Source organism: Stenella coeruleoalba (assembly GCF_951394435.1).
Source record: "Stenella coeruleoalba genome assembly, chromosome: 1".
Taxonomy (NCBI): Eukaryota; Metazoa; Chordata; class Mammalia; order Artiodactyla; family Delphinidae; genus Stenella; species Stenella coeruleoalba.
The window spans coordinates 83,290,599-83,317,565 of NC_137169.1; the positions used below are offsets into that span (position 1 = coordinate 83,290,599).

Here is a 26,967-nt window from a genome sequence, read left to right on the forward strand (position 1 = left end):
ACTTCGTCTTTTTTTCCCCTCACTAGAGCAGCACACAAAGAATTCTCTGACACACTGCACCCACTGCAGATGAAAGTGCTTAAGTGTGAGTGAAAGCAACAATGTTTAGAGTGACATTTACTAGCTGCAAACAGTGAAATCAGAGAGCTCCAGTTCATGGAGATTAAATGTCAGGATTGAAAACATTTAGCAGAGTATTAGCTATGGAAGTTTTTAAAATTTAGGATTTGGTTTTACACTGCAAACAGCACTTAAAAGTTTTTAAAACAAACAACTGAGTCATAAGCTGAATAAGAATATATATTTTGTACTGAAGATTAGACAAGTGTAGGACAGTCACAGAGTTTGGCTCAACAATGCCAGAGGTGCTCGCTGATCTTCACCTGTTCAGATGAATAAGAGACAAGTGACAATCCCCACACTTCATGTTTTGGAAAATGCAAGTCAAAATCCAGAAAACAGTAGTTTCTAGGCACATAATTTTCCACACTGGGCATGGACTTTAACAAGCCCAAGCGTTTTTACATTACTGTTTCAGAATGAATGCTTTTTAATGAACCTATAAAAAGTCAGAGCAGAAAACAGATCCCCTTTTTCTTTTAAGAATATTTTCCATGGATAAATTTATGCATGATAAAATTGGCTATACGTGCCAAATATAACATCCGTTTGAACACGACTAAACAATAAAATCTCCAAATCTGACAATATCAGCAGTCCGTCCTTCCTTCATTCAAAAGAGCTGGTAAAGCACCCTCTCTATTTTGCTTCTTATGAGGTGCTGGACAGATACAAAGCCAATGAAAATGATTAACATTTCAAGCTTTGTTCTAAACACTTTATAAGCAGTATATTATCCCCATTTTACAGATAAGAAAACTGGGGCTTCCAGAGGTTAAGGACTTTGCCCAAGACCATAGGATCGCCAAGTCATGTAGGATTCAAACTCTAGCCACTGACTCCAAAGCCTGAGCAACTAACTTCTATTCAAGGAACTCTCAGTCTGGCAGAAAGCACAGGCACGTGAACAAATAAAGGTTAACGCAAGAATATGACACAACCAAGATATGAACAGAGACGCAGAGTGAGTAATTCTGTCTCAGGTCTGGGACCCAAGGAGGAGACATTTAAGCTGGGTCTTGATGTATGAGGAGGAGTTTTTCAAGGTGAAAAAGGTAACAGTTTCTCTAGGCATAGGGAACTACACTACCCAAACATGGAGGGCTTGGCATGTCGATGGAATGTTCAGAGTTCACGGTATATTTGAAGGGGGGCGACCATGGAGGCCAGCAAACAAGCATATTATAATAGTCTGGATGAAGATATAAAGGAAGGTTGGAGCAGGGGAAACAGAGGATGCTGTTGTTTGGACAGCAGAAGTGATGGCCTGTGACCCACTGGATGTGCACAGTGAGGGAGATGAATCCATAGTGTCTAGCTTTTTAAGACTACTGTAAAGACTGAGAATAAAGGAAGTAAGACAGATTGAGGAGCGGGTTAGAGAAGAGGAAGATGATACCTTGTTTAGTTTTAGAAAAGCTGAGTTACAGATACTTTAGGGATATCTAGGCATCCTCTCTACTACGCTCTCTACTTTAATAAACACTGCGAGTCTCTTGTACCAAGTACTAAGGAAGTTAAAAGAGAACAAAACTGGGGCTTGCCTTTTCAGAGTTCATGTACTGTATAGTCTGGCTCTCAATGGTGGTAATATATTAGGGAACTAACAAGATCATTTCTGGTTGTTACAGTGACTGAGGGGTGCTACTTGCGCTTAGTGGACAGGTGCCAGTGATACAGATATTCTGCAATATTTAGTCTGCTTCATACAACAAAGCACTATCCTGTATCTCACTGGTCATCCATACGGGTGATAATCCATTTACAGTTATCTGAGCTTAGAACCTAATTCTGTTTGACAAAGAAAAACAAAAATTGTTTTGCCTGTTTTATATATACACTGAATTTTTCCGAATAGAACTACCATGGAAACTGAAGGAACACTGTTGTACTTTGTTTTGTTTGGACTTTTACCAAGAGTGTTCACTACTTAAGAAAATTACATCAGGAGTTGGGGGAGATGAAAAAGTTCTGGAGATGGAAGGTGGTGACAGTTACACAACAATGTGAATGTACTTAATGTCATAGAACTGTACACTTAAAAGTGATGAAAATGATATACTTTATGTTACATATATTAAAATAAAGTAATTTATAAATTGAAAAAAATTAAAGAGAAAAAGAAAAAGAATATTACATCATGGGCAGCAAACCTACGCATAGTTTTTGAAAAGTTACCCATGCAATGTGCCTATACCAGTCTGCATTGTAGCTGCCCTAATCGTGCTACTCCCACATTCTAAATATCTACTTTACTGTGTCTCCTGGTGTGGTCATACCTGGAGATACTGTAAAACATGTAATTTGATTACAAATTACTTTCTTTTTCTTTCTACCTTTAATTGCAACTAGGGCATTATATTGTATTTTTGAAATTATGTGCTGTGTAGGTGGGTTATATTAACTATGAATTTCATTTCAGGATAGGGAAGGGTGTGTTATATTTGTTATAAAAAGAATACATCAGTTTGAAAGGGTTGAGAATCACTAGTGAGAGAGACATATATAAACGGAACTAAAGTACAAGGAAAACCATGGCAGCACCTCAGAGAGCTGAAAGTACAAAGGAAGAACAGGGGAAGAGATGTAACTGGCCATGTAGGGTCTGGGAAGGCCCATGGAGTAGGTATGATGTGAGCAGGTGCTGACTGACATCCTCTGTTAGAATAATTCCAGAGAGATGGGGCTTGGTATCTGCCTCCAATGATGTCCATTCCTTCTGCCATGGCGTTGATTTTTATCAAGTTCTTTTCGATGTTCTTCCTGTATCTCCCCCTCAGTGGCCCTCGTTCTGGGAGGCTCCAGTGGGCAGAGCATGATGAATCCCTAGCCTACGCAGCATCTCTGCCAGAATCTGAAAACTGTGGTCTCTGTAATACTCTCTGGTTAATCTTCTCTTCTTTCGGCTAAATCTCCCTGCTTCCTCCAACTGTTTCTCATATAACTTGGTTTCATGTTCCCTTACTATCTGGGTCATTTTCCTCTGAACATGCTCCAATCTGTCAGTGGCCCTTTAAAAGTGTGGTGCCTAGAACTGTATGTGGTTTCCAGCACTGAAATATATAACTGTATTTCCTAATATCCCCCCAAAAGGGGAAAATGTTACTGCTCCAAACAGTGAGATCAGGATGGGGGAGGGAACAGGGGAGATCTGTCTTAATCATCATTGTATTTCCAGTATTGAAAATTTTTCCTTTTTTGTTTAAACAAGTTAAATCTGAATTTTTAATAGTCACAAATAGAGTTCTGATCTCAAAAAGCTTTCTTTTTCTTCCTAGTTTGTTTTTGTTTTGAGGATACAATGAAAATGTGGGTTTGGCTAATAAACACTAACAATTATTTTTATTTGCCAATAGCATCTGTTTACCACCATCTTATAGTCATTTCTTGTCTGCCAATGTCCCAGGTCAATCTAACCAAGACTGGCAAGTGTGCCACCCTTTCCAGGGGCTTGGCCTGTAAACTGGAATTAGTATTTCTGCATTAAGCATGGACCTGGTGTGTGTGGAAAGCCCCTGCATTCCTGTGTGTCTAGTGAACGTCAGCTTGAGCCCCATCATGCATAATTCCATCTAGGCTCCTGATTTTTCATCCCATTTTGGTCTGAGACTGAAACCTTGCAATAACTTGACTGGCTCTTACCAACATTCTGTCCCCTCGGACTGAAACAGTACCAGCTCATCTCTTCATTCTAGATGCTAAGGACTCTTGAACCACAGTGACACCATCCACTGGTCTGAATCTTTGGAAGTTACAGCAGAACTCTGCAGAAGAACATCACTCTGACATAAATGCCAGCTTGCTATCCACCCTGAATGCAAAGCCTTCAACTAACTGACCAACAAACAGGGGACAGGTTAGCCTCAGAAGTTTAAGCACTTTATGTCACATCTGCTGGCTGCCCAAGTCCCAATACACTTTTGCTGCTGAAAAGACCAGCTCAAAGGTGAACTATGTGAGAGCTGGGTTATTTGTCTGTTTTGTTAGTTAATGTACCCCAAGCCCTCGGAACAGTGTTTAGCATATAACAGCTGCTCGACAGATATTTGTTGAATGAATTAATGAAATGACCTGGTATGGCAGATATCTATCTTTGTTTTGCCCAGTATTCTCTTCTTTTGAGAACCGCTTCTTGATCGTGCTGCCAATCATGAGACTGAACAAGCTAGCAAATGGTGTTACGAGTCTGGAGCTTATTAGTCTACATACGTCCGTAGCCCCTAGATTCCCTACAATTCAAGCAGGTATCTGCACTCCTTCTTACTTCTGGAGAATCCGAGGCACAACGTCAGGAGGTTTGATGAATGTGAGTGGTACATTTTGCAGTTAGATCATTCAGAGGCTAAACTTTATGTGAATGTCAATCACAAAACCCAAGACAATAGGACAAAATGAATCTCTAAGCTTATGCTTCTAATATTATTGATCTTCGTAACTAATCAAATACTAGTGTCATAATTTATCTTATTCACATTCAAATAAATTTGAGATGAAACTTTTTCAAACTTCTAATGACGATGAAATACAGTTTTTATAATGTCAGCTTTACCATGATAATGCTATTTAAGGTTTCTCAGAAAAAAATTAATCTGTGAAATATGGAAAAGATATATATTGGATTAAAATGATCCAATAAGTGGGGGGTGGGAAGGAGAGCAATAGTTGGATAAGGCTTTTTAAAAATTGTGGTAAAATACACGTAACAAAATTTACCCTTTTAACCATTTTTAAGTGTACAATTCAGCATCATTAAGAACATTTATAGTGTGTGCAACCATCGCAACTAACCATCTCTAGAACCTTTTCATCATATCAAACAGAAACTCTGTACCCAATAAATAATAACTCCCCACTATCCCCTCCTCCCAGGCCCTGGTAATCTCTATTCTACTCTTTATGAATTTGCCTATTCTAGGTACATCATATAACTGGAATTAAACAATATTTGTCTTTTTTTTTGGTCTGGCTTATTTCATTTAGCATAATGTTTTCAAGTATAGATGTTGTAGCATGTATCATAATTTCATTCCTTTTTATGGCTGAATAATATTCCATTGTATGTATATACCACATTGTGTTATCTATTCATCTGTTGATGGACACTAGGGTTGTTTTCCCCTTTTGGCTAGTGTGCTATGAGCACTGGTGTACAAGTATCTGTTTGAGTCCCTGATTTCAATCATTTTGGGTAAACCTAGGAGTGAAATTGGTGGATCATATGGTAATTCTATGTTTAACTTTCTGAGGAACCTACGTAAGGGTTTTAAAGATAACTTATAAAATTAAAAAAATTATTAATTTAGGAACTATATTCTGCAATAAGAAAGTTATTCCTCACTTGATACTTCACATATCATTACTGGAGACAGAAAGACTGCTGTAGTAAATAGAACAGAGGATACATCATTTCCTTGTAGTGAAGGAGGAGTTTCCAAATAACTATAGATCCCCAAGAAGGTAATACATGACAATAACTGCAACTTGCTAAAATGTAAACACCAGGATTTTCACAAACACTAAACACAGTCTTCTTTAGAAAGCTCAAACTTTCATTCAGAAATAAAGAAAGAATGAATCCCACTATGTAATCATACACCTGTAGTCTCTGTATGCAAAATAATTGATCAGTTTGCTTCTAAAGTGTAAGGGTTATGAAAGACTAGGAAAGACTGGAGAAATGTCAGAGATCAGAAGAGACGATGGAGATCTGGTAAGTAACCAGGACTGGAATCTCGGATTGGATCTTGAACAGAAAAAGTATGATGACGGAAAAACTCGCGAAATCCAAATAAAGGCTGTAATTTAGTTAATAGTTATTATACCAGTGTTAATATCTTGGTCTTGATAACTGTACTATAGTTATGTAAGATATTAATTCCAGTGAAAGCTGGATGAGTGATATACAGGAATTCTCTACTATTTTTGCAACTTTTGTGTAAGTTTAAAATGATTGCAAAATAAAAAGCATTCCATATTTTAAAGAAATTACGCCATTTCTCTACAATCTCTTTCAGAGGATAGAACTGGAGGGAATACTCCCTAACTCATTCCACAAGGCCAGAATTTCCCTAGTTCCAAAACCAGACAAAGACTTTACAAGAAAACTATAGACCAATATCTCTCACGAACACAGATGCAAAAATTCTCAACAAAATATTAGCAAATTGAATCCAACAGTGTTTGAAAATAATTATACACCACAATCAAGTGGGATTTATTCCATGTATGCAAGTCTGGTTCGACATTTGAAAATCAGTTCATGTAATCTATCACAACAACAGGCTAAAGAAGAAAAATCGCATGATCATATTAATGGATGGAGAAAAGAAGCATGTGATAAAATCCAAATCCATTCATGATTAAAAAAAACTCTTAGTAAACTAGGAATAGAGGGGGAACTTCCTCAATTTGATAAAAAATATCTACAAAAAACCTACAGCTAACATTATACTTAATGGTGAGAAACTAGGAGCTTTTCCACTAAGATCAGAAACAAGGCAGGGATGTCCCCTTTCATCACTCCTTTTCAACATTATACTATAAAGTCCTAGCTAATGTAACGGGATAAGAAAAGGAAATAAAAGGTGTACTAATTGGGAAGGAAGAAGTAAAACCGTCTTTGTTGGCAGATGGCATGATCTGGAAGAAATGACCAAAAAATTCCTAGAATTAATAAGTGATTATAGCAAGGTTATAGGATATAAGGTTGATACACAAAAGCCAATCACTTTTCTATTGGACAATTGGAATTTTAAATTAAAAACACATAACCATTTACAACAGCACCCCAAACAATGAAATACTTAGATATAAATCTAACAAAATATGTATAAGATCTATATGAGGAAAACTATAAAACTCTGAAAAACAGGATCAAATAAGAATGAAATATATACTCCATGTTCATGGATAGGAAGACTCAGTATTACCAAGATGTCATTTCTTCCCAATTTGATCTATAGGTTCAATACAATCTTAGTCAAATTCCCAACAAATTATCAATATTTTGTGGATATCAATAAACTAATTTTAAAGTTTATATGGAGAGGCAAAAGACACAGAACAGACAACATAATATTGAAGAAGAAACAAGTTAGTGGACTGACACTACCTGACTTCAATAAGTACGTACTGACTTTGTACTTACAATAAAGCTATAGTATCAAGACAGTGTGGTATTGGTGAAAGAAGAGACAAGTATGTCAAAAGAACAGAATAGAGAGCCAGAAATAAAGCCACATAAATACTGATATTTGACAACAGAGTGAAGGCAACACAATGGAACAATGACAGTCTTTTCAACAAATGATGCTGGAAAAACTGGACATCTACATGCAAAAAAAAAAAGGGAGAGAATCTAGACACAGATCTTACACCCTTCACAAAAACTAACTCAAAATGGATCATAGACCTAAACGTAAAATGCGAAACCATGAAATTCCTAGAACATAACACAGAAACTCTATACAACCTTTGGTTTGGCAATGACTTTTTAGATATAATACCAAAGGCACAATCCATGAAAGAAACAACTGAAAAGTTGGACTTCATTAAAATAAAAAACTTCTATTCTTTAAAAGACATTATCAAGAAAATGAAGACAAGCCACAGACTGGGAAAAAATATTTGCAAAAGATATATCTGATAAAGGACTGTTATCCTAAATATACAAAGAACTTTTAAAGCTCAACAATGAGAAAATGAATAAACCGACTAAGAAACGGGCCAAAGATCTTTACAGACACTTCATCAAAGAAGACACACAGATAGCAAATAAGCAGGTGAAAAGATTTTCCACATCATATGTCATTAGAGAAATGCAAATTAAAACAATGAGAGACCAGTACAAACCCATAAGAATGGCCAAAATCCAGAACGCTGACAACATCAAATGCTGATGAAGATGTGGAGCAACAGGGACCCTCATTCATTGTTGGTGGGAATGCAAAATGGTCCAGCCGCTTTGGAAGGCAATTTGGCAGTTTCTCAGATAATTAAACATACTCTTACCATATGACCCAGTAACTGTGCTTCTTGGAATTTACCCAAGGGATTAAAAACTTACGTATACGCAAAAACCTGTACACAGATGTTTATAGCAGCTTTATTCACAATTGCCAAAACTTGAAAGCAACCAAGGTATCCTTCAGCAGGTGAATGGATAACTAAACTGTGGTACAACCAGACAATGGAATATTATTCAGCACTAAAAAGAAATGAGTTATCAAGCCATGGAAAGACATGGAAGAAACTTAACTGCATATTACCACCTGAAAGAAGTCAATCTGAAAAGGCTACATACTGTATGACTGCAACTATATGACATTCTGGAAAAGGCAAAACTATAAAGATAGTAAAAAAAAAATTCAGTGATTGTCAGGAGCTGGGGCAGTGAGGAATGAATAAGCAAAGCACAGAGTATGTTTAAGGCAGTGAAACTACGCTGCATGATAATATAATGGCAGATACATGTCATTATATATTTGTAAAATATATAATGTGTAACACCAAGAGTGAAGAATAATATAAATATCAGCACTTTGGGTGAAAATGAGGTGTCGATGTAGGTTTATCAATTGTAACAAATGTACCACTCTGGTGAGGGACGGTGATGACGGGGGAGGCTATGCATCTGTGGGGGCAGAGGGTAAATGGGAAATCTCTGTGCCTTCTGCTGAATTTTGCTGTAAACCTAACACTGCTCTAAAAAATAAAATCTACTTAAAAAAAAAAGTGAGAGAAAGAAACAACAAGCTACAGTATACTGATATTTCTATCAGCCATGTGACTACTCATTTGTGTATTATGGATTTAGAAAATACCACAAGAATGAGTTAGTTCTTTTTGCCATTCCTAAGTTCTACAAAGAAAAGAAAGTTCTTATTGACTGGAAGGGAAAAATATATCACCATATCCTTCCATATTTAGAGAAAAGTTCTACAAATTTGGAAGAGAAAATTCCAACAGGGCCTAGCAGAAACATAAACAAGCAACATGCTTCATTATATAAACAAAGAAATTGAATAAAGTCAGAGGAATTGTTCTTATCATAAACTTAGAATACTGTGTGGCCAGAGGGCCACACTATGATCAGAAAGCCAACTCGGAAAAGAATGAGGCGTATAAAAAAATAAATAAAGTTCAAAAAAAAGAAAAGAATGAGGAATGGGGGGTGCATCTAAATTAGCCTAGGGCTTCCCTGGTGGTGCAGTGGTTGAGAGTCCACCTGCCGATGCAGGGGACACGGGTTCGTGCCCCGGTCCGGGAAGATCCCACATGCCGCGGAGCGGCTGGGCCCGTGAGCCATGGCCGCTGAGCCTGCGCGTCCGGAGCCTGTGCTCCGCAACGGGAGAGGCCACAACGGTGAGAGGCCCGCGTACCGCAAAATAAATAAATAAATAAATAAATAAATAAATTAGCCTAGAAACCTAAAGATACTAATTACTTCCATATAAAACAGGATTAAGATTCTTTATTATTCCTTATTATTGAAATTCAAAAACTAAATTTGATCATCGTTTTAGTCTTCACTTCTAATGAGTAAAAGTGATAAAAAGTTTGGGGGAGAATGGATACATGTATATTTATGGCTGAGTCCCTTTGCTGTGCACCTGAAACTATCACAACATTGTTAATCGGCTATACTCCACTATACAATAAAAAGTTTTTAAAAAAGTGAATTTTAATTATTATTTCATCATATGAACTTCCATGTAAACATGGTTTGGATCTTTTGGTGAATGTCATGGTAATCCAAAATCTCTAGTTTAGGGAAATACTATACCATCCAACTTGGTGAGAAGTATAGCTGGAATTAAACTTATATCAACTATTTTCCAGTTGTATTGTCTTATTAGAGAAAGCTACCAAGTTATTATAGTAGAGCCCAGTAAGATTTTGCTGCTCATTAAGTAATAATGAGTCCTCCACATTTGTTACTAAAAAAATACAAATGCCAGATTCGGTGGTCACCAAGGCTATGCTGACAGCGTTAGGGCAAGTTCTGAGGTACCTCTAATCAGGCAATCCTCTCTGCAGGTCAGTCACACACTACATCATCATACACTGGATTTCCCCTTGAGAACATCTATACTCCAGGGCCAACAGGGCCTGTACCAGGCAGCCCTGCTTTGGTGGAATTTCCTAGTATATCAAATTAGAATCAGTGAATCAAAGACTCAAAGCTGGAAGGAACCTTAAAGATCAAAAGTGACATCATAGGAAAAAGTATAATTTGGTAAGATATTGTCCAACTCTGTGTCTGCGCTGTTGATTAAACGAAAAAATAAAACAAAAAACAATCCAGGAGAATCTTTCCCTCTCATCAAAGATATTAGTTGCCATATATTTGTAATCATAGAATTGTCTCATTTTTCCAATGCAGGATAAGTAACAGGCCATATTTGAACTTGACCAAAAACTATTGTTAATTTACAATTTATCCTAACCCTCTAATGCTTCTGATGGAAGTTTCCTGTGCATTATAATAAAAATACAGCAACCAGAACCTGGATGTTTACAGCGTTTTGCCAACAATTAAAACAAGCAATCCACCAAAGCTGCACTGGCTCTGTAGACAAAAGAAATCAAACAACTACTTCAGAGTTCCAAAACTAATTTATTGGTCTAATGAGGACTAGACTCCAACTTGGATATTCTACTGTTTCTGGTCCTCAGTAAGATAAAAGGCTTCAGCATATATTTTTAGAATTATTTTTATTTTAATAGCATGGCCTTTAAATCACTTCTCCTTAAAAATAGCAAAACAAAAAACCTTCCAGCATTTCTAACTTTATGATTCTCCAATTAAATTATGAAACTTGATTATGAAACAACAGTTTAGTTTACTTTACCAACTTTTATCATTTTGTGTTTAGAATCATTCTCAGAAATCCAAATTGGCTGATTACTGAACAAGTTCTAATTACTCCCCAGAGACTGTGGGAGCGGGGCTTTTAGCATTGTTCACTGTTTGGCTGGGAAACAGGCTTCCTCTTGTAGTGCCCGATCTGTTATTGATTTAAAAACTGACCTAAAGGGCTATTTGTTTTGGGTTCTTTGAAGTACATTTGCTGCTCCCGCCTTCTGGAACTATGCTGTCAGACATCCTGAAGCCTTATGCCATATTCTTCACTGCGTGGTTTGTGAACGACGGGATAATGGCTCATTAACGTGCTCTCACCACCAAAAGAGGGCCTGGGATTTAAAACACCTCCGAATAATCACACTGGTGTTTCTGTCTTGAACCTTGAGGCCGTCAGTGCAGATCCCAGTTCACATGATCCCTCCTTCCTAATCCTGGACTTGGGGCAGTGCCTGCTTCCTAAATTATATACTCTTCTGAGCATGAATGCCACCCATTTCTCATGGTCACCTCTTTCTTCCGTGGTGCCCAGCTCAGGTCTCAGCTCACAGCAGTTATTCAATGTAAAATAATAACACCACTGTAAATAATTTATTTATTTACAGTTATTTATAGACAAATTACAATTATTTGTAAATTTATTTACAGATAATTTTTTATTTGTAAATAAGTTTATAAAATAATAACAAATTCAGGAATAAATGACTTCAAAGGATAGAGATTCAGATTATAACCAGTAAAAAAATCTTGCTCTGATATCTAGGTTTTATGATCCTAAGAAGTGGCATCAGAAAGCAATTCTGCATTGATAGTTTCAGGTCCTCTTAAAAAATAAAAAGTAATTCAACGAATAACATTTTCCTTAAGAATCAAGTGGGTATTTTGGCAGAATGACAGGAGAGGAAGACCCAAGTTCCTCAGGCTTAGTTATGCTTCCCAATCCTTTTCAATATGAAGAGAGCTTTGCACAGTTTTAGACTTGCCACGGCACTCTTAGAAGAGGGGAGGTCCAAGTTCCCATGCTTTTTTTTTTTTTTTTTTTTTTTTTTTTTTTTTGCGGTACGCGGACCTCTCACTGCTGTGGCCTCTCCCGTTGCGAGCACAGGCTCCGGACGCGCAGGCTCAGCGGCCATGGCTCACGGGCCCAGCCGCTCCGCAGCACGTGGGATCTTCCCGGGCCGGGGCACGAACCCGTGTTCCCTGCATCGGCAGGCGGACTCTCAACCAGTGCGCCACCACGGAAGCCCCCCATGCTCTTTGATAACTAAGAGGAAGGGGCACACCTGGCTAGTGGGGAGGGAAAGAGGCACAAGAATAAAGGTGATCCAGGAGGCAGTTCAAGGGTCCCCTGAATGTCATTCACCTCTGAGTGGGACCTAAGAAGGAAAAGAGGGTGGTGGCCGAGGAGGAGATATTTAACTGGCAGAGAAGGAAGACAGTGCAGCACTCTGGGGTCAGCTGGGATCAGGAGCTGCTAGTATTTGTCGCGGTGTCTTCCAGTTCTTTACAATCCAGTTACTAATCAAAGACCTCCCTAAGCACCCACACACTGCTAAGCTCCCTGGCGGATAATAATACAGCCAGAAGACTGGTTTTGGCCCTAAAAGTGCTCATAATGTAAGTTGGGGAAGGAGAAAATGAATGGAAGTGAGATGACCAGTGACAGTGAAATGTTAGTCTGAGGAGTTCACAGGTGGGAAAGATCTGGATGGACTGATAGTCCAAGACACAGCTCAGAAGAAGCTTCCAGAAATTGAGGATATGAATTGTGTAACTGAGGATCAGGCCCATGCCCACAAGCTCCTCCTTGAGAGGGGGCAGATTCAGAAGGATGTCGTTGAACGGTGGCCCAGTAGGAGAGAGAACCTGACAGACTGCTTTTAGAAAGGCTGGAGTATGTGACGAAAACACAAGAGGGCCGAGAAGGAAAGGACAGAGAAGCAAATAATCCTTGGTTGTTTTCATGCCTGAAGGGGCACACTGTGGCATGAAAATCAACATGAAAACAGTTAGACATACCACGTCATCCAAACTGGGCACTGTGCAGACATTCCTTGGCTTAAGTTTAAAAATATTTATTAACTCCTTGTTAGCCTCTCAATTTTTGGAAGAGAATATTGAACCTGGTGATATAGGGGTGAGAAGGACCTAGGAACCTACCATGGAGGCCCCTTGTGTACATACTAGTTATATTCACATAAGACTATGAAGTAGGTTTCATGGTCTCTGTTCTACAGATGAGGAAAAGGAAGTTTATGGAGATCAAATAGCTCACTTAAGCTTGCCCAAATATTAGAATGGCAGACCTAGATTCTGAACCTTACTATACATGCTGCCCAAGCCCATTTCCTTTGTTTCATGTAGAGAGTACACACTTGGTTGCTCTTAGAGAGGAAAGAAATCTATGTTTCATTTGTAGTGTGGTCTACAGTGGAGCCTGGAGCTGGGAGTGAGAAGAACTGGGTTTTTCATCCATGCTTTGCTATTAGTTCTAAGACTCGAGACAAGTCTTAGAACTTATTATCTTAACTTTATAAAGTTAAAAGTCTTAGAACTTTATAAAGCTAAACTTTATAAAGTTAAAGTCTTAGAACTTATTATCTAAACTTTATAAAGAGGATGTGGGATTAAATGATTGCTAAGGTATTATCTGTGTAAGTTTATGATTCTAAGAGTACAAGTGGATTCCCCACCAGGGAATGACTTAATATGACTGTTCTAATAAAAAGAGGAGGGGGAATATGAGACACGCATTGATGGCTGTATACAGAAATCCACCAGGATATAAATAATCTAATAAATAGTTCTGCCACAAGAGCAGTGGCAGCTGCTCAGGACTTTAAGGAGGAAGGGTTCAGGGGCGGCAGGTTTGTCTTGCCACCGTGCACAGTGAGCCCACCGCCTTCATGTGCATAGCCTGCATCTAGCCCCCCACGTGGATGAGGGCTACAAACCACCCTTTCGCACTGCTACCACCCATTTTTGTTGCTGGGAAAGGCATGAAAGCTGAACACACACATAATCCGCTCAGGGAACCTATATAAATGAAACAACCAGAGGTAAGAGAGCATGTACCCCAGACAGAGCAGTCACGACTCAGCTCTCGGTGATACCTGCCCTGCAGTCGCCTGCCCTTCCAATTTTTCAAAAAGAGCCAGAAATATGGATTTTTGTGCAACATGAAATACCTGAAACCACCATGTGGTACCAATGCCGACCAGCTATGTGAATCAGACAAAACATGTTTGTATCTACTTGTGATCCAAGATCATCCATTTGCTTCAGAATTAGCTGATAAAAAAAGAGAACGCAGGAGGCCTAGTCTTAAATATTTTAAAAAGGGCTCACTGAAGTAGACAAAGAAAAGGCATTGAGAAAGACCTTAGCCATTTTATTTGAATAAAGTCTATCAGTAATGCATAAGCTCTTACACATCTAACTCTGATAATGCTTACAACTTTTGTCAATACCCATCTGTTTCCTATAGTCAGTAGTAAGAGAGCCCTTAAAACAAAGGTGAGTGTGCTAATTCAGGGACAAAAAACTGGGAGACTTATGAAAACTTAAAATTTAGTTCTATCCGGGACTTCCCTGGTGGTCCAGTGGTTAGGACTCCATGCTCCCAATGCAGGGGGCACAGGTTCGATCCCTGGTCAGGGAACTAAGATCCCACATGCTGCACAGCACAGCCAAAAAAAAAAAAAGTTCTATCTCCTAAGAGACCTAAGGGAAGAAGAATTTCTGCAGCAGAAGTTGATCAAGGCAGCTGGAGAAAAGTGGAAGATAATGGGCCAAACCCCGGGGCCATCAACATGAATCCCAATGGGAGGGCAGAGGTGTAAGTGAGAAAGAGGAAGAAAGAGAAAGAAAGGTCAAAGTACGAAAAGAGACAGAAGAGAGAACGCTGCTGTATAGGGCGGGACAGTAGAAGGATAGCCAAGCTTTCGAATGCGTGTGTATGGGTGACAGGTGTTCCTTAAATAAACTATGAGGAACCCCAGAAATACTCTCAGAGCTAAGTCATCATCATAATTTAAAAAATATGTTTTGGGCATCCACTCTATCTAAGATATTATGAGGTGCAGGAGCTCCAACCAGCGCCAGTCATTCAGACACCAGGTGAGCAGGAGTTAGTGGTTTTGAATGGTAGGGAATCAATCACCTTCCCGGCAGAGGGAGTGGCCTGTTCAAAAGCAAGTGGATCTGACAGCTGTGCTCTGCCTACTGTGCCTTCCTATTATTCCCGTTTGATTGGAGGAGAGGCTAAGCTCAGACAGGCTAAGTGATTAGCTTTGAGTCACATGCCTAATTATTCACAAAGCTGAGAGCAAAACCAAAAACATCCTGATTCCCAGTATGGCATATTTCCTCCTCTACCACGATCAAGGTATAGTGGATGCAAGCCAGAGAAAACAATAATGTGGAAACTTTCAGAAAAAAATGTAAAGCAAATACGCAAAATGAATTCTTGATGAAACCTATATAACAAAAATGAGGAACTCTTCTTCGTGACCTGAAGACTGGAAGTTTGCGCCACACACAAGCCTCACCTAGTTCCCACAGAGGGAGGGAAATCCATACTCCCACCCACTCCCAGCCTCGACCCCACCCCAATTCTCTTCTCCCTTCGTATTGAGCAAGGAGGGATTTTTTTCTCCCTGTATGACTTCACAGAGATGAATCATGGCTCCTTGAAAAGCTGAAACAGGAAAGTTGGCTTGGGAATAATAAAACAGCAACAGACTAAGTCCCCTGAGCTGTGGGCACTGCCTCCACTAATGAGACTTATCTACAAAATACTGTATTGTGTAAGCAAATCTTTTGAAAAATAGCATCTGGAGCTTTGAAGATGTGGACACAACTGATTTGAGCATGACACACCTGTCTTTAGAGAAAAGTAATTATTTAGCCCATAAGTACAAACCTGTTTTCACAAACTGTCAGCTATAAACATTTTTTAAAAACTGCTTTGTCAAAGATTTGTATAAATGGCTTAAGTATGATTTCAGGAAGACCAAGAATGCAAGACGGTATTCTGCTAACAAATGGAATTTGCTGCCCTTTGCAATTCTACAGCTGACCCCACTGCAGATTTCATTCTTTACGGCAGAATATGGAAATTTTGACATCATATACATAGGAAACTTAAATCTGCTGTTCACATTTCTTAAAAGGAATGATCAGTCATGACATGTTCTTTCTGTAATTCAAAGGTCTTATCAGCAGGGAATGTTTTGCTATTTTTAAGAGAGCTCTCAAGCTCTCTAACCTGTTTCTAGTTGGACCATTTTCACTCCTCTAAACAATAATGCTAAAATATCTTTTTCTGTAAGCTACAACGTTTGAAATTTGTAAGGTGTTTATTCCTTCCTTTAGTAAATCTAGAGTAATCACAGTTTCCTCATCCCTGATTATCAGGTCCTTTTGAATATTTTTATAATTATTTGTCCATGTGTCTTAGAGAAAATCAGAGTTTGCCCTTTTTATCCTGTGGCAAGGATCCATGGAAGATGAGAAGCACCTGACTTACATCTCCTATAGAATGCTGTCCTGGTGTAAGCGGAATCTCAAATCTCATGCTCCATGTAGAGAAGTGATAAGCTTTCTGGAGCTGATTGAATTTCCAATATGTTTAGCACTAGAAAAAGAAATCCTTGACCAGGAGGCTTCGCTGTATTCACGCTACAAAAAGTAAGAATTATACCAGGAGGCCAGGAGAAAAAGAAATCACCAAAAAACAAACTACCAAAGAGGAAATGCCAGCCTAAAGAGGTAAGTTTTACCCAATGATTCGTGGGGAGGGAAATGAGAAATTTAAAAGACAGACTATGAAGAAGATGGCATGTAGTCTCCAGAGGCTGTTAGAAAACACTGACTAGGTTTCAGTCTTCTTTTTAAAATAAAGTAAAAAGGGGCTTCCCTGGTGGCGCAGTGGTTGAGAGTCCGCCTGCCGATGCGGGGGACACGGGTTCGTGCCCCGGTCCGGGAAGATCCCACATGCCGCGGAGCGGCTGGGCCCGTGAGCCATGGCCGCTGAGCCTGCGCGTCCGGAGCCTGTGCTCCGCAACGGGAGAGGCCACAACAGTGAGAGGCCCGTGTACCCCCCAAAAGAATAAATAAATATAAAATAAAGTAAAAAACTCTAAGTGGTTTCATGATACTCAGGCATTAAAGTAAAGCAACTGTTGATGAAAATGTTTTGGAATCTAATACAGGTGGTGTCCAACACCGTGAATGTACTAAATGCTACTGAACTGTACACTAAAATGGTTAATTTTACGTTGTGTGAATTTCATCTCAATAAAAAAAGTAAAGCAACTGTATTCTGCTTGAGTTGAAAGAGAAATTTTTGCCATTTCCTTTTGATTGCTTCGACAAAGACAATATTTAACACTTCAGAAACGTGCTATCAAGAAAATCCTTAGATGAATTCCAGGGATTAATTCAGTCGGTGCAAAGGTTAGCCAAGGAGCAGTTATGCAATGCTTTTTCCCCTATTCTATTTTTTCCACCCCCTTAAAAGTGCTAAGCAGTCATCACTAAGTTTTAATAGCTTCTCTCTTTCCTTCCTATATTCCTCCTACCCAACTTCTCTCCTTCAATATTTATTGAAATCCTATATGCCCCCGAGCACTTTAATAAGTGGTAGGATTGCCAAGATGAGTAACACATCTTACCTTTCCTCAAGGAGTTCACAGTTTGCATTCAAATTTCAAAAACTCCCCAAGCAAATGCCTCTAGTGTTTTCCAATTAAATAAGAAACTGCCTGCATTTCTTCTTATATATATACACATATATAAAATATTATTATATATTATCATGCTAAGTATTTCTCATGTTACTCATGTCCAATTTTCTTGAATATTTTGCTCATAATGGGTGTTGAATTTTGTCAGACTTGCTAAGTATCTGTTAATATAGCTATATGACCTTTTTCTCCTACACTTATTAATATGGCATATGATGTTAATGGATTAACTAACATTAAAACAACCTCATATTCCTGCAATAAACTCCACTTGATTATGGTGTGTTATTTTCTTTAATGTGGTGTTAGATTCTGTATGCAAATATTTTACTTAGTGATTTTGAATTGACATTTATGGGTTATATTTCTCTGCAATTTTCTTTCTTTATATTGGTTTTTAAATCTGGCTTGGGCTTCTGTTTTATTATTTTATTCTTTACTGTCAGGTTTATCAGTTATTTTCAGTATCTTTTTAATGTCCATCTATTGCCCGTACAACAATAAGCTTTTTCATTTCTCTCTTTCCTTTTCTTTCTCTCTCATATTTCAGTTGCATTATTTCAAATTTATCACAATACATAACCTTTGTGCATTAGCGTATCACCTTCATTCCACCTCTGTTTTATTCTTACGTGTACATTTATAGAATTTAAAATGTTGACCATCTGTCTTTTTGCTGAAGTTTTCCCAATCATCTTTTGGTTGGTTGATGTCATTCATTAGTAGTTTCCTTAGGAAAGGCTGATGAATGCAGAATTCCTTAAGTTTTTATGTGCTGAATATTGTTTTTTCAGTGCCTTGGTCTTTGAAGGACACTTTAGCTGAATATAAAATCACTGGTTTACACTTTCTCTCATTGAGTTTTGAAAAACATATTGTTCCTCTGCTTTTTAGATTGCTTTTAAAATGTCTAATGCCTCAGTCTAATTATTTTGCTTATGTAAATTATTTAATAATTATTAATCATTTAATGATTATTTAATTATTGAAGGCCTTGATGAGTTTATCTTCATATTTGAAATCTAGTAGTGTCTTAGATTTGTCTAGGATGTGTCTTACAGCTGACTTTATAAAATATTTCAGAGACTAGGTTTAAAAATTATCAATCTATTTGTAAAATTAACATAATCTTGACATGTTAATTTTAAATAAAAATAGTAAACAAACAAAAACAAAAAACAAAAAACTCCCCAAGCTACTTCTTCCACACCAACTTGAGTTCCAGACATCTCCAAATCTTTAATGACTCCACTTGACTTGGACTGCAGCAGCCCTTCCTAAGCTCTCACATTCCATACTCAATTATTTGTGCTCTGATTGTGCTCCTTTCTTTTCTTTTTTCCTTCGGACCAAAGGGAGATTTTTAAAATTCTAAACAAAAACAGCACTTTAGTGATTTTCAGATACTATTAAAATAGAGCTATGCTGATTCACATGAAACTTTAAAATAGGCACCGTAAGGCTGTGAAACTGGCTGCTTCCAGGAATCATTATTTAAATTGAAGATCATTTCAAAGATTTCCTTTCTCTTGATCCCACCCTCTGTTCTCACTTAGCCACTGGTGCCCCCATCACCTTTTTGTACAAGGCCAGGTCTCTCTGAGTTCATTGTCTCTGATTACGTATCAGTCCTTTCTTGGAAAACAGCTTTGTTTCCATCATGCTTGCTTCCCTTATTCTCATCCTTTCACAACTGAATTTCTTTACCTTCAACTTTTATTTCTGTTTTCACTGTAGCCACATTGTTATTCTTAGGAAAACACACTAGCTTTCACCTTGAAAGGAAGAGGCCCCACCAGGCCCAGATCTCGTATGTGCCTGTAATGGGCTGAAACAGTGACAACTCAGAGAGTGATGCAGGCAAAGCGAAACAAGAGAAAAACGGTAGGCAAAGCCACACTGGCTTCTGCAGAGAGGAAAAACGTAACGTTTGCCAAGTGGAAAAAGGATCAACTCGGAAAAGAAAGAAAAATCATTTTCAAGCTTCAGAGAACTCCCCCAAAGTGGAGAAAAAGAAAAATAATTCAAAGCCATCTCTAACTGATAATATACAGCCTAATTTTGACACAGATTTTGTTCTAAGGTCATTCAAAATGTGAAACAGAAACCATAACATTTAAATTAAATACCTCATTTGTGGATGGAAGTAGCTACAGGTTGTCACCCAGCCAATGTATCAGTGGCACAGCTGGCAATTTCACCATGCAGCTGGGAAATGCAGTTTGTCAGTCATAAGAAACCAGATATGTGGGAGGATTTTCACATAAAATCACTCCTCACGGTGGACTCTGACCTTCATCAGACTCGCTAAATGAACGTCCAATACAGAGCTGGTTCTTCTGTATCTTTATGAAAGCTGCTAAATTTACAGTACATGTAAGGAGGGGAAATACAAACTGGGAAAAAGTAACCCTTGGTATTATTTTAATGTGTTACAGAGGACTGGTCAACAGAGGGACAGGAACTGAACAAGCTTAAACAAATGGCTCCCAAGTATGATTTCATTAATCTTGGAAAACAAGAAGCAGTAGATGATTGCGATCTAATTGTTTCTTATTTGACTTGGCTTGAAAAATCTTATTCTCACTTAACTCCATTTATAGATAGGCATCTTGGGCCGGCTGACCTTTTCTTTGTTTAGCTAAGTTTCCTTTGAACATGCTATAAAGGTTTTGATCACCAAAAAATATAATACCAGATGAAGGTCATTACATAAAGAGAATCAAACCAACAGCAATTAAGGGGAAAAACAAAGTTCCTGTAAGGGTTCTGGCATATCAACAAGAAGTTAATTGATTCTTCTTAATGTTTGAAACACATGTCAATCAACAGGGCAATAAAAATTTTATATACTATGCAAACAGTGGTAATCCCAGTTCCATCCAGTTGTGGCTCACCACAAAAAATACCTAATTAAAAGAAAAAATCATAGTATCCCATTTATGGACAACAACCCATTATCCATGTCATCAACTTGCTACTGCTATGAACTTAGGCATTTCACAGCTCAAACTGGATACAGAACATGGGAAAAAATGACTAAGTAAAATAATGGCTTTCTTTCATACAAAGCACGAGTGTACATGTAATAAATACATCTAAATTTGTCATAGTGAATTAAATCAGCCTCAGCTTCAGGCAAAAAGGCAGAGCATTAGGATGAAATGGTCCATTTCTTTCCAGTTTGTTATACGTGTAGAATCTGAAATTTATTTTTTTACTTGATTAAAAATTAAATTAGGTTTCATTTTTACACGCAGAGTTCTTTCTTTGAGTATTTCATTTAACAACAGCCAGGCTGGAAGGAAGCCAGTAATCAAACACTTCAGACTTGGGAAACGCTTCTGGTTTTTCAGACTCTTAATAAAGCCTGAGAAGAATACCAGTTTAGGGAGCGGGTGTCTTTGTTTTGGGGATGACTCACATCATTCAGTATTCATTCATTTATTTTTAAGTCATTCCACAAATATGTGGAAGGCACTTTTCTAGGAAGGGACCATGGGAAACACACAAATACATGGCCTTTACCCTCAAGAACTTTACAGATCTTTCCCCCTCAACATGAGCATTCCTCTTACTTTAGTTTAATGATCAGCAACCTAACAAATTCAACGTTCTCTTCCTCACCTTGAAACAAACAAATTTCTTCTCAGGAATATATTTTCAAGAGAGTATGAGATCAGCCCACTTATTCAAAGAACGATTCAAAGACTCCTACTTTTAGGAGAAACTAAAAAGACACAATAGAGAAGAAATATTGGGGTTTTGAGAGACAAAACAGTGAACTACAAGGACTACTTAAAATTCATATGACTGTGGGATCAATACATACATTACACTAGGGGAAAAAGGGGATAGAACGAATTATGAAGGGCCAAGATCAATGAGACCATTTAGACATGGTTTTAGAAGGGCTAACGAAATGTTCCATGTCTCTCACAGTTATCTGTAGACCTATTAGATGGAAAATCAGCAAAGATATAGAAGGGCTCAGTAACATCATTCAGCAAGAGGATCTAATGGGCAATTACACAACACACCACACAGCAGAATACACGTTCTTTTTAAGCACCCATGGACAATATATTCACCAAGATAGACTGTATCCTGGATCATAAAACATTACCTTAACAGGGCTTCCCTGGTAGCGCAGTGGCTGAGAGTCCGCCTGCCGATGCAGGGGACACGGGTTTGTGCCCCGGTCCGGGAGGATCCCACATGCCGCGGAGCGGCTGGGCCCGTGAGCCATGGCCGCTGAGCCTGTGCGTCCGGAGCCTGTGCTCGCGACGGGAGAGGCCACAACAGTGAGAGGCCCGCATACAACAAAAAACAAACAAACAAAAAAAAACACTTTACCTTAACATATACAAAGAAAAGAGTATGTTCTCTGACCATAATGGAATCAAACTAGAAATCAATAACAAAAAGATAATAGGAAAAAAATCTCCAAATACTTAGAAATTAAAGCACTCTAAATAATCCATGGGTCAAAGAAGAAGTATCAAAGGATATAAAAAATACTTAGAACCAAATGAAAATATAACATACCTACATTTGTAGGATGATGCTATAGCAGTGATGAAACAGAAATTTATAACACTAAATGCTTACATTAGAAAAGAGGAAAGGTCTTCAATCAATAATCTAAGCCCCTACCTTAAGAAACTAGAAAAAGAAGGGCAAAATGAACCCAAAGCAACCACAAGAAAGGAAATAGTAAAGATAAGAGAAAATAAATGAAACAAAAAGCTGACTCTTTGAAAACGTCAATAAAATTGGTAAGTCTCTAGCAAGACTGACAAATATAAAAAGAGAGAAAACAGAACTTGCCAATATCAAGAATGAAACCAAGGCTATAACCACAGATCCTAAAGCTGTAAAAGAGGACAACTGGGAACATTACAATTCTGTGCACATAAACTTGACAATTTAGATGAAATGGAATAATTCCTTGAAAACCACAAACTACTAAAATTCACCCAATATGAGACAGAGAATCTGAATAATCCTATGTCTGTTAAAGAAATATAATCTGTAGCTAAACACTTCTGAAAAAGAAATCTCCAGGACTAGATGGTTTCACTGGAGAATTTTACCAAACATTTAAAAAAGCTTTAACATAAATTCTAAACAGTCTCTTCCAGAAAACAAAGAGGGTGAGTCATTTTATAAGGCCAGTTTAATTTCAATACCAAAATCAGACAAAAATAGTACAAAACAAAAAGCCAAAGACAAATATCCCTCATGAATATCATCATAAAAATTCACACGAATTATTAGCAAATGAAATCCATATAAAAATGTTTAAACAACATGATCAGGTGGGATTTATTCAGGGAATGCAAGCCTGTTTCAATATTTGAAAATCACTCAATGTAACGTACTGTATCAATAGCTAACAAAAAATTATGATTGTACCAATCAATGCAAAAAGAACTTGTAACAAAGTTCATTTTGTCATTAATACATTAATTTTTCTATTGTCATTAATAAAAACATTCTCAGTAAATTAGGAATAGAGGTTGTAATGGTTAATTTTATGTGTCAACTTGACTGGACCATGGGTGCCCAGACATTTGGTGAAACATATGTCTGTGAGGGTATTTTGGGGTAAGATTAACATTTGAATCAGCAGACTGAGTAAAGCACATTGTCCTCCCTAATGTGGACGGTCCTCATCCAATCAACCGAACACTTGAATAGAACAAAAAGGCTGAGTAAAATCCTATCCCATTGATTTTGGTTCAGTTTTTCTGGAGAACCCTGACTAATAGAGAAGGGAAAGTTCTTCAATTTGACAAAGAGTATCTATAAAAAACCTACATTTGACACCATACTTAGTGGTAAAAGAATGAAAGCTTTTTCCCTAAAATTGGAAAAGAGACAAATCGTCTGCTCTCATCATTCATATTAAACATAACACTAGAAGTCCTAGCCAGTGCAATAAGGTAAGAAAAGGAAACAAATTATATACTAGTTGGAAGAGAAGAAATAAAATTTTTTCTATTTGCAGGACATATGATTGTCTAGAAAATCTATTTAAAAAAGCAAGATCTCAGGATATGAGACAAACAAAGCTCAATCGTATTTTGATATGTTAGCAACGAACATGTAGAAACCAAAATTAAAAACACAATACCATTTATAACTTACAATTATTCCAAAAAAGTAAAATACCAAGATATTAATTTAAAAAACATGTACATGATCTTGATGCTGAAAATTACAAAACTTGGATAAACAAAATAAAAGGAGATCTAAATAAAAGGAGAAGCATACCATGTCCATGGATTGGAAGACTCAATATAGTGAAGATGTCAATTTCCCCAAAACTGATTTATACATATAATGCAAGTCTTATCAAAATCCCAGCAGAATTCTGTTGTATACATAGACAAGCTTATTCTACACTTTTTATGGAAAGGCAAAGGAACTAGAATATCTAAGACAATTTTGAAAAAGAAAAATAAAGTGGGAGAAATCACTCTACCAGAAGTTAAGATTTACTATATACAGCTATAGCAAACACAGCAATGTGCTATTAGCAGAGGAAAAGACAGCAATGTGCTATTAGCAGAGGAAAAGACTCAGAGATGAATGCAACAGAGATTCCAGGAATAGATAAACACAAATACACCCAACTAATAACTTCTTTTTAAAAAAAAAGAATTCCAACTGATTTTTAACGAAGGGGAAAAGCAATTCAGTGGAGGAAGGAAAGGTCTGTTTATTTGTTTTTAGCACACGGTGCTGGGCATCCGTAGGCAAAATGAGCCTTCATCTAAACCTCACACCTGATATAAAAACTGATTCAAAATGACTCACACATTTAAATGTAAAACATAAAACTATAAAACTATTATGAGAAAACATGAGGAAATCTTTGGGATCTAGGACTAGATGAAGAGTTGGTAGATGTGACGACAAAAGTACAATTCATGAAAGAAAATTTGATAATTAGACCTCATCAAAAGTAAAAATCTTTGTTTTGTGAAAGACCCTGTTAGGAAGATGAAAAGACAAGCTATGAACTGAGAGAAAATATTTGTAAACCACATATTAGACAAAAGTCTTACATCTAACATATACAAAGAACTCTCAAAACTCAAAAGTAAAACAAACCAATCAGAAAATGGGCAAAAGACATGAACAGACATTTCAGTGAAGAAGAAATATTAACGACAAATAAGTACATGACAAGATGTTCAACCTCATTAGCCATTAGGGAAATACAAATTAAAAACACAATGGTATATCCCTACACACGTAAAAAATACTGATAATACCAATTCTCTAGAGAGAATGCAGAGAAACTAGATCTCTCAGACATTGCTGGTGAGATGTAAAAATGGTATAGCCACTATGGAACATAGTTTGGCAGTTTCTTATAAAAGTAAACTTGAACTTTCTATCAGACCCAGCAATCTTTTTCTTGGGCATTTACCCAGATAAATAAAAACTTATGTCTATACAAAAACCCGTACATGTATGTTCACAGTAGTTTTATTCATAGCAGCAAAAAAGTGAAAACAATTCAAATGTCCCTCAATGTATGAATGGTTAAACAAACTGTAATACATCCATACGATGAAATCCTATTTAGCAATAAAAAGGAATTATTGATACATGTAAAAAACTGAATGGATCTCAAGGGCATTATGCTCAGTGAGAAAAAGTCAATCTCAAAAAGTTCCATAGTGTGTGATTCCATTTATAGAACATTCTTGGAATGACAAACTATAGTGATGGAAAACAGATTAGTGGCTACCATGGAACAGGGACTGGGGATAGCACAGGGGAGTTCCTTTGCAGTGATGGAACAGTTATGTATCTTGATACATGGATAAAACAGCATAGAACTATACACAAACACAACCACACATGAACACATATGAAATACAGTGAAAACTGAATAAGGTTTGTAGTCTAGTTGACAGAATTGTACTAATATCAATTTTCTGATTTTGATATTGCACTATGGTTATATAAGACCACCACTAGTGGAAGCTGGGTGAAGTGTACATGGAACGTTGTGTACTATTTCTTCAACTCCTTGGAATCTATAATTATTTCAAAATAAAAAATGCTAAAAAAAATTGTGTTCAAATGCTTTTTTTTTAATTTTTATTTTATTTATTTTTGGCTGTGTTGGGTCTTTTTTGTGGTGCACGGGTTTCTCATTGCAGTGGCTTCTCTTGTTGCAGAGCATGGGCTCTAGGCGCATGGGCTTCAGTAGTTGTGGCACACAGGCTCCGGACGCGCAGGCTCAGCGGCCATGGCTCACGGGCCCAGCCGCTCCGCGGCATGTGGGATCCTCCCGGACCGGGGCACGAACCCGTGTCCCCTGCATCGGCAGGCAGACTCTCAACCACTGTGCCACCAGGGAAGCCCCTCTAAATGCTTTTTAAAAGAATCTCAAGCACCAAAATAAGCTGTAGGCTGAAGAGATGGAAAAACTATTTCTGATTTTAAATAGTTTTTTTTTTCCACCAACAGAATTACTCTCTATTTCATGCCTACCTGTTGTTTCTTTAGTCCACTTTTCTTGAAGCTAACTAAATATAAGCTTCTTGAGGACACAGCTATATTTTATTCATCCCTTTCAGTGCCTGCTGCAATAGACATTAAAAAAACAAAACAAAACTACTAGTGAAGTTTTGAGTGAGTTATCTAATTCTGGCAAATCTGATACATTTCTAAAGAGAACTAGAATTATGCTACTCTGACTAGCTCTGTGACCTTGGTTACTTAGACCTCTCTGGATTCTGAGCTCCTCATCTATAGAATGGCGGTAAAGAGTATTGTGTCAGAGAACTGTTAGGAGAATTAAATGAGTTAATATATGTGAAGTACTTAGAATAGTGCCTGACACATAGGGAGAGTTCAATAAATGTTATTTTTCTAAAAATTTTTAAAAATACAACTTTTAGGTGTTCCGGTCACATGAATGAAAACGATAAATCAGTAAAACATTTAAGTGTCCATTTCTTTTAACTTCTATTGGATTTAAATGAAAAGAAGTCTGTTTATGGGGTTTATAGAGGAAAAGCCCAAAACGCCATCTTAACAGTATCCATAATATTTAACCTTATAAAAATGACTACCTTGCTACTGCATTCAGGTCTTAAGTTCCAGATCCCATTAATTTCTAATAGCAAGAAAATATTATATTTAAAATGCTAATTAATAAAAATTCAGTCTAAAGATTTCAACCTTATATACATTATGTGACAC

At 37.4% G+C, this 26,967-nt stretch overlaps 1 protein-coding gene across 2 annotated transcripts in view; it reads right to left on the minus strand.

The window, feature by feature from the left end:
- ALG14 (ALG14 UDP-N-acetylglucosaminyltransferase subunit) overlaps positions 1-26,967 on the minus strand; it is a 108,857-nt gene that overhangs the window by 31,978 nt on the left and 49,912 nt on the right. Inside the window, exon 4 of one of the 2 annotated variants that reach the window (XM_079925302.1) lies at positions 18,656-22,008. The exons of the other annotated variant lie outside the window; for it this stretch is intronic. Coding sequence (XP_079781428.1) covers positions 21,856-22,008 — 153 coding nt within the window. The 3' untranslated portion in view covers positions 18,656-21,855. Of the gene's footprint in view, positions 1-18,655; positions 22,009-26,967 lie in introns of those variants that run through there. 2 annotated transcript variants of the gene reach the window in all.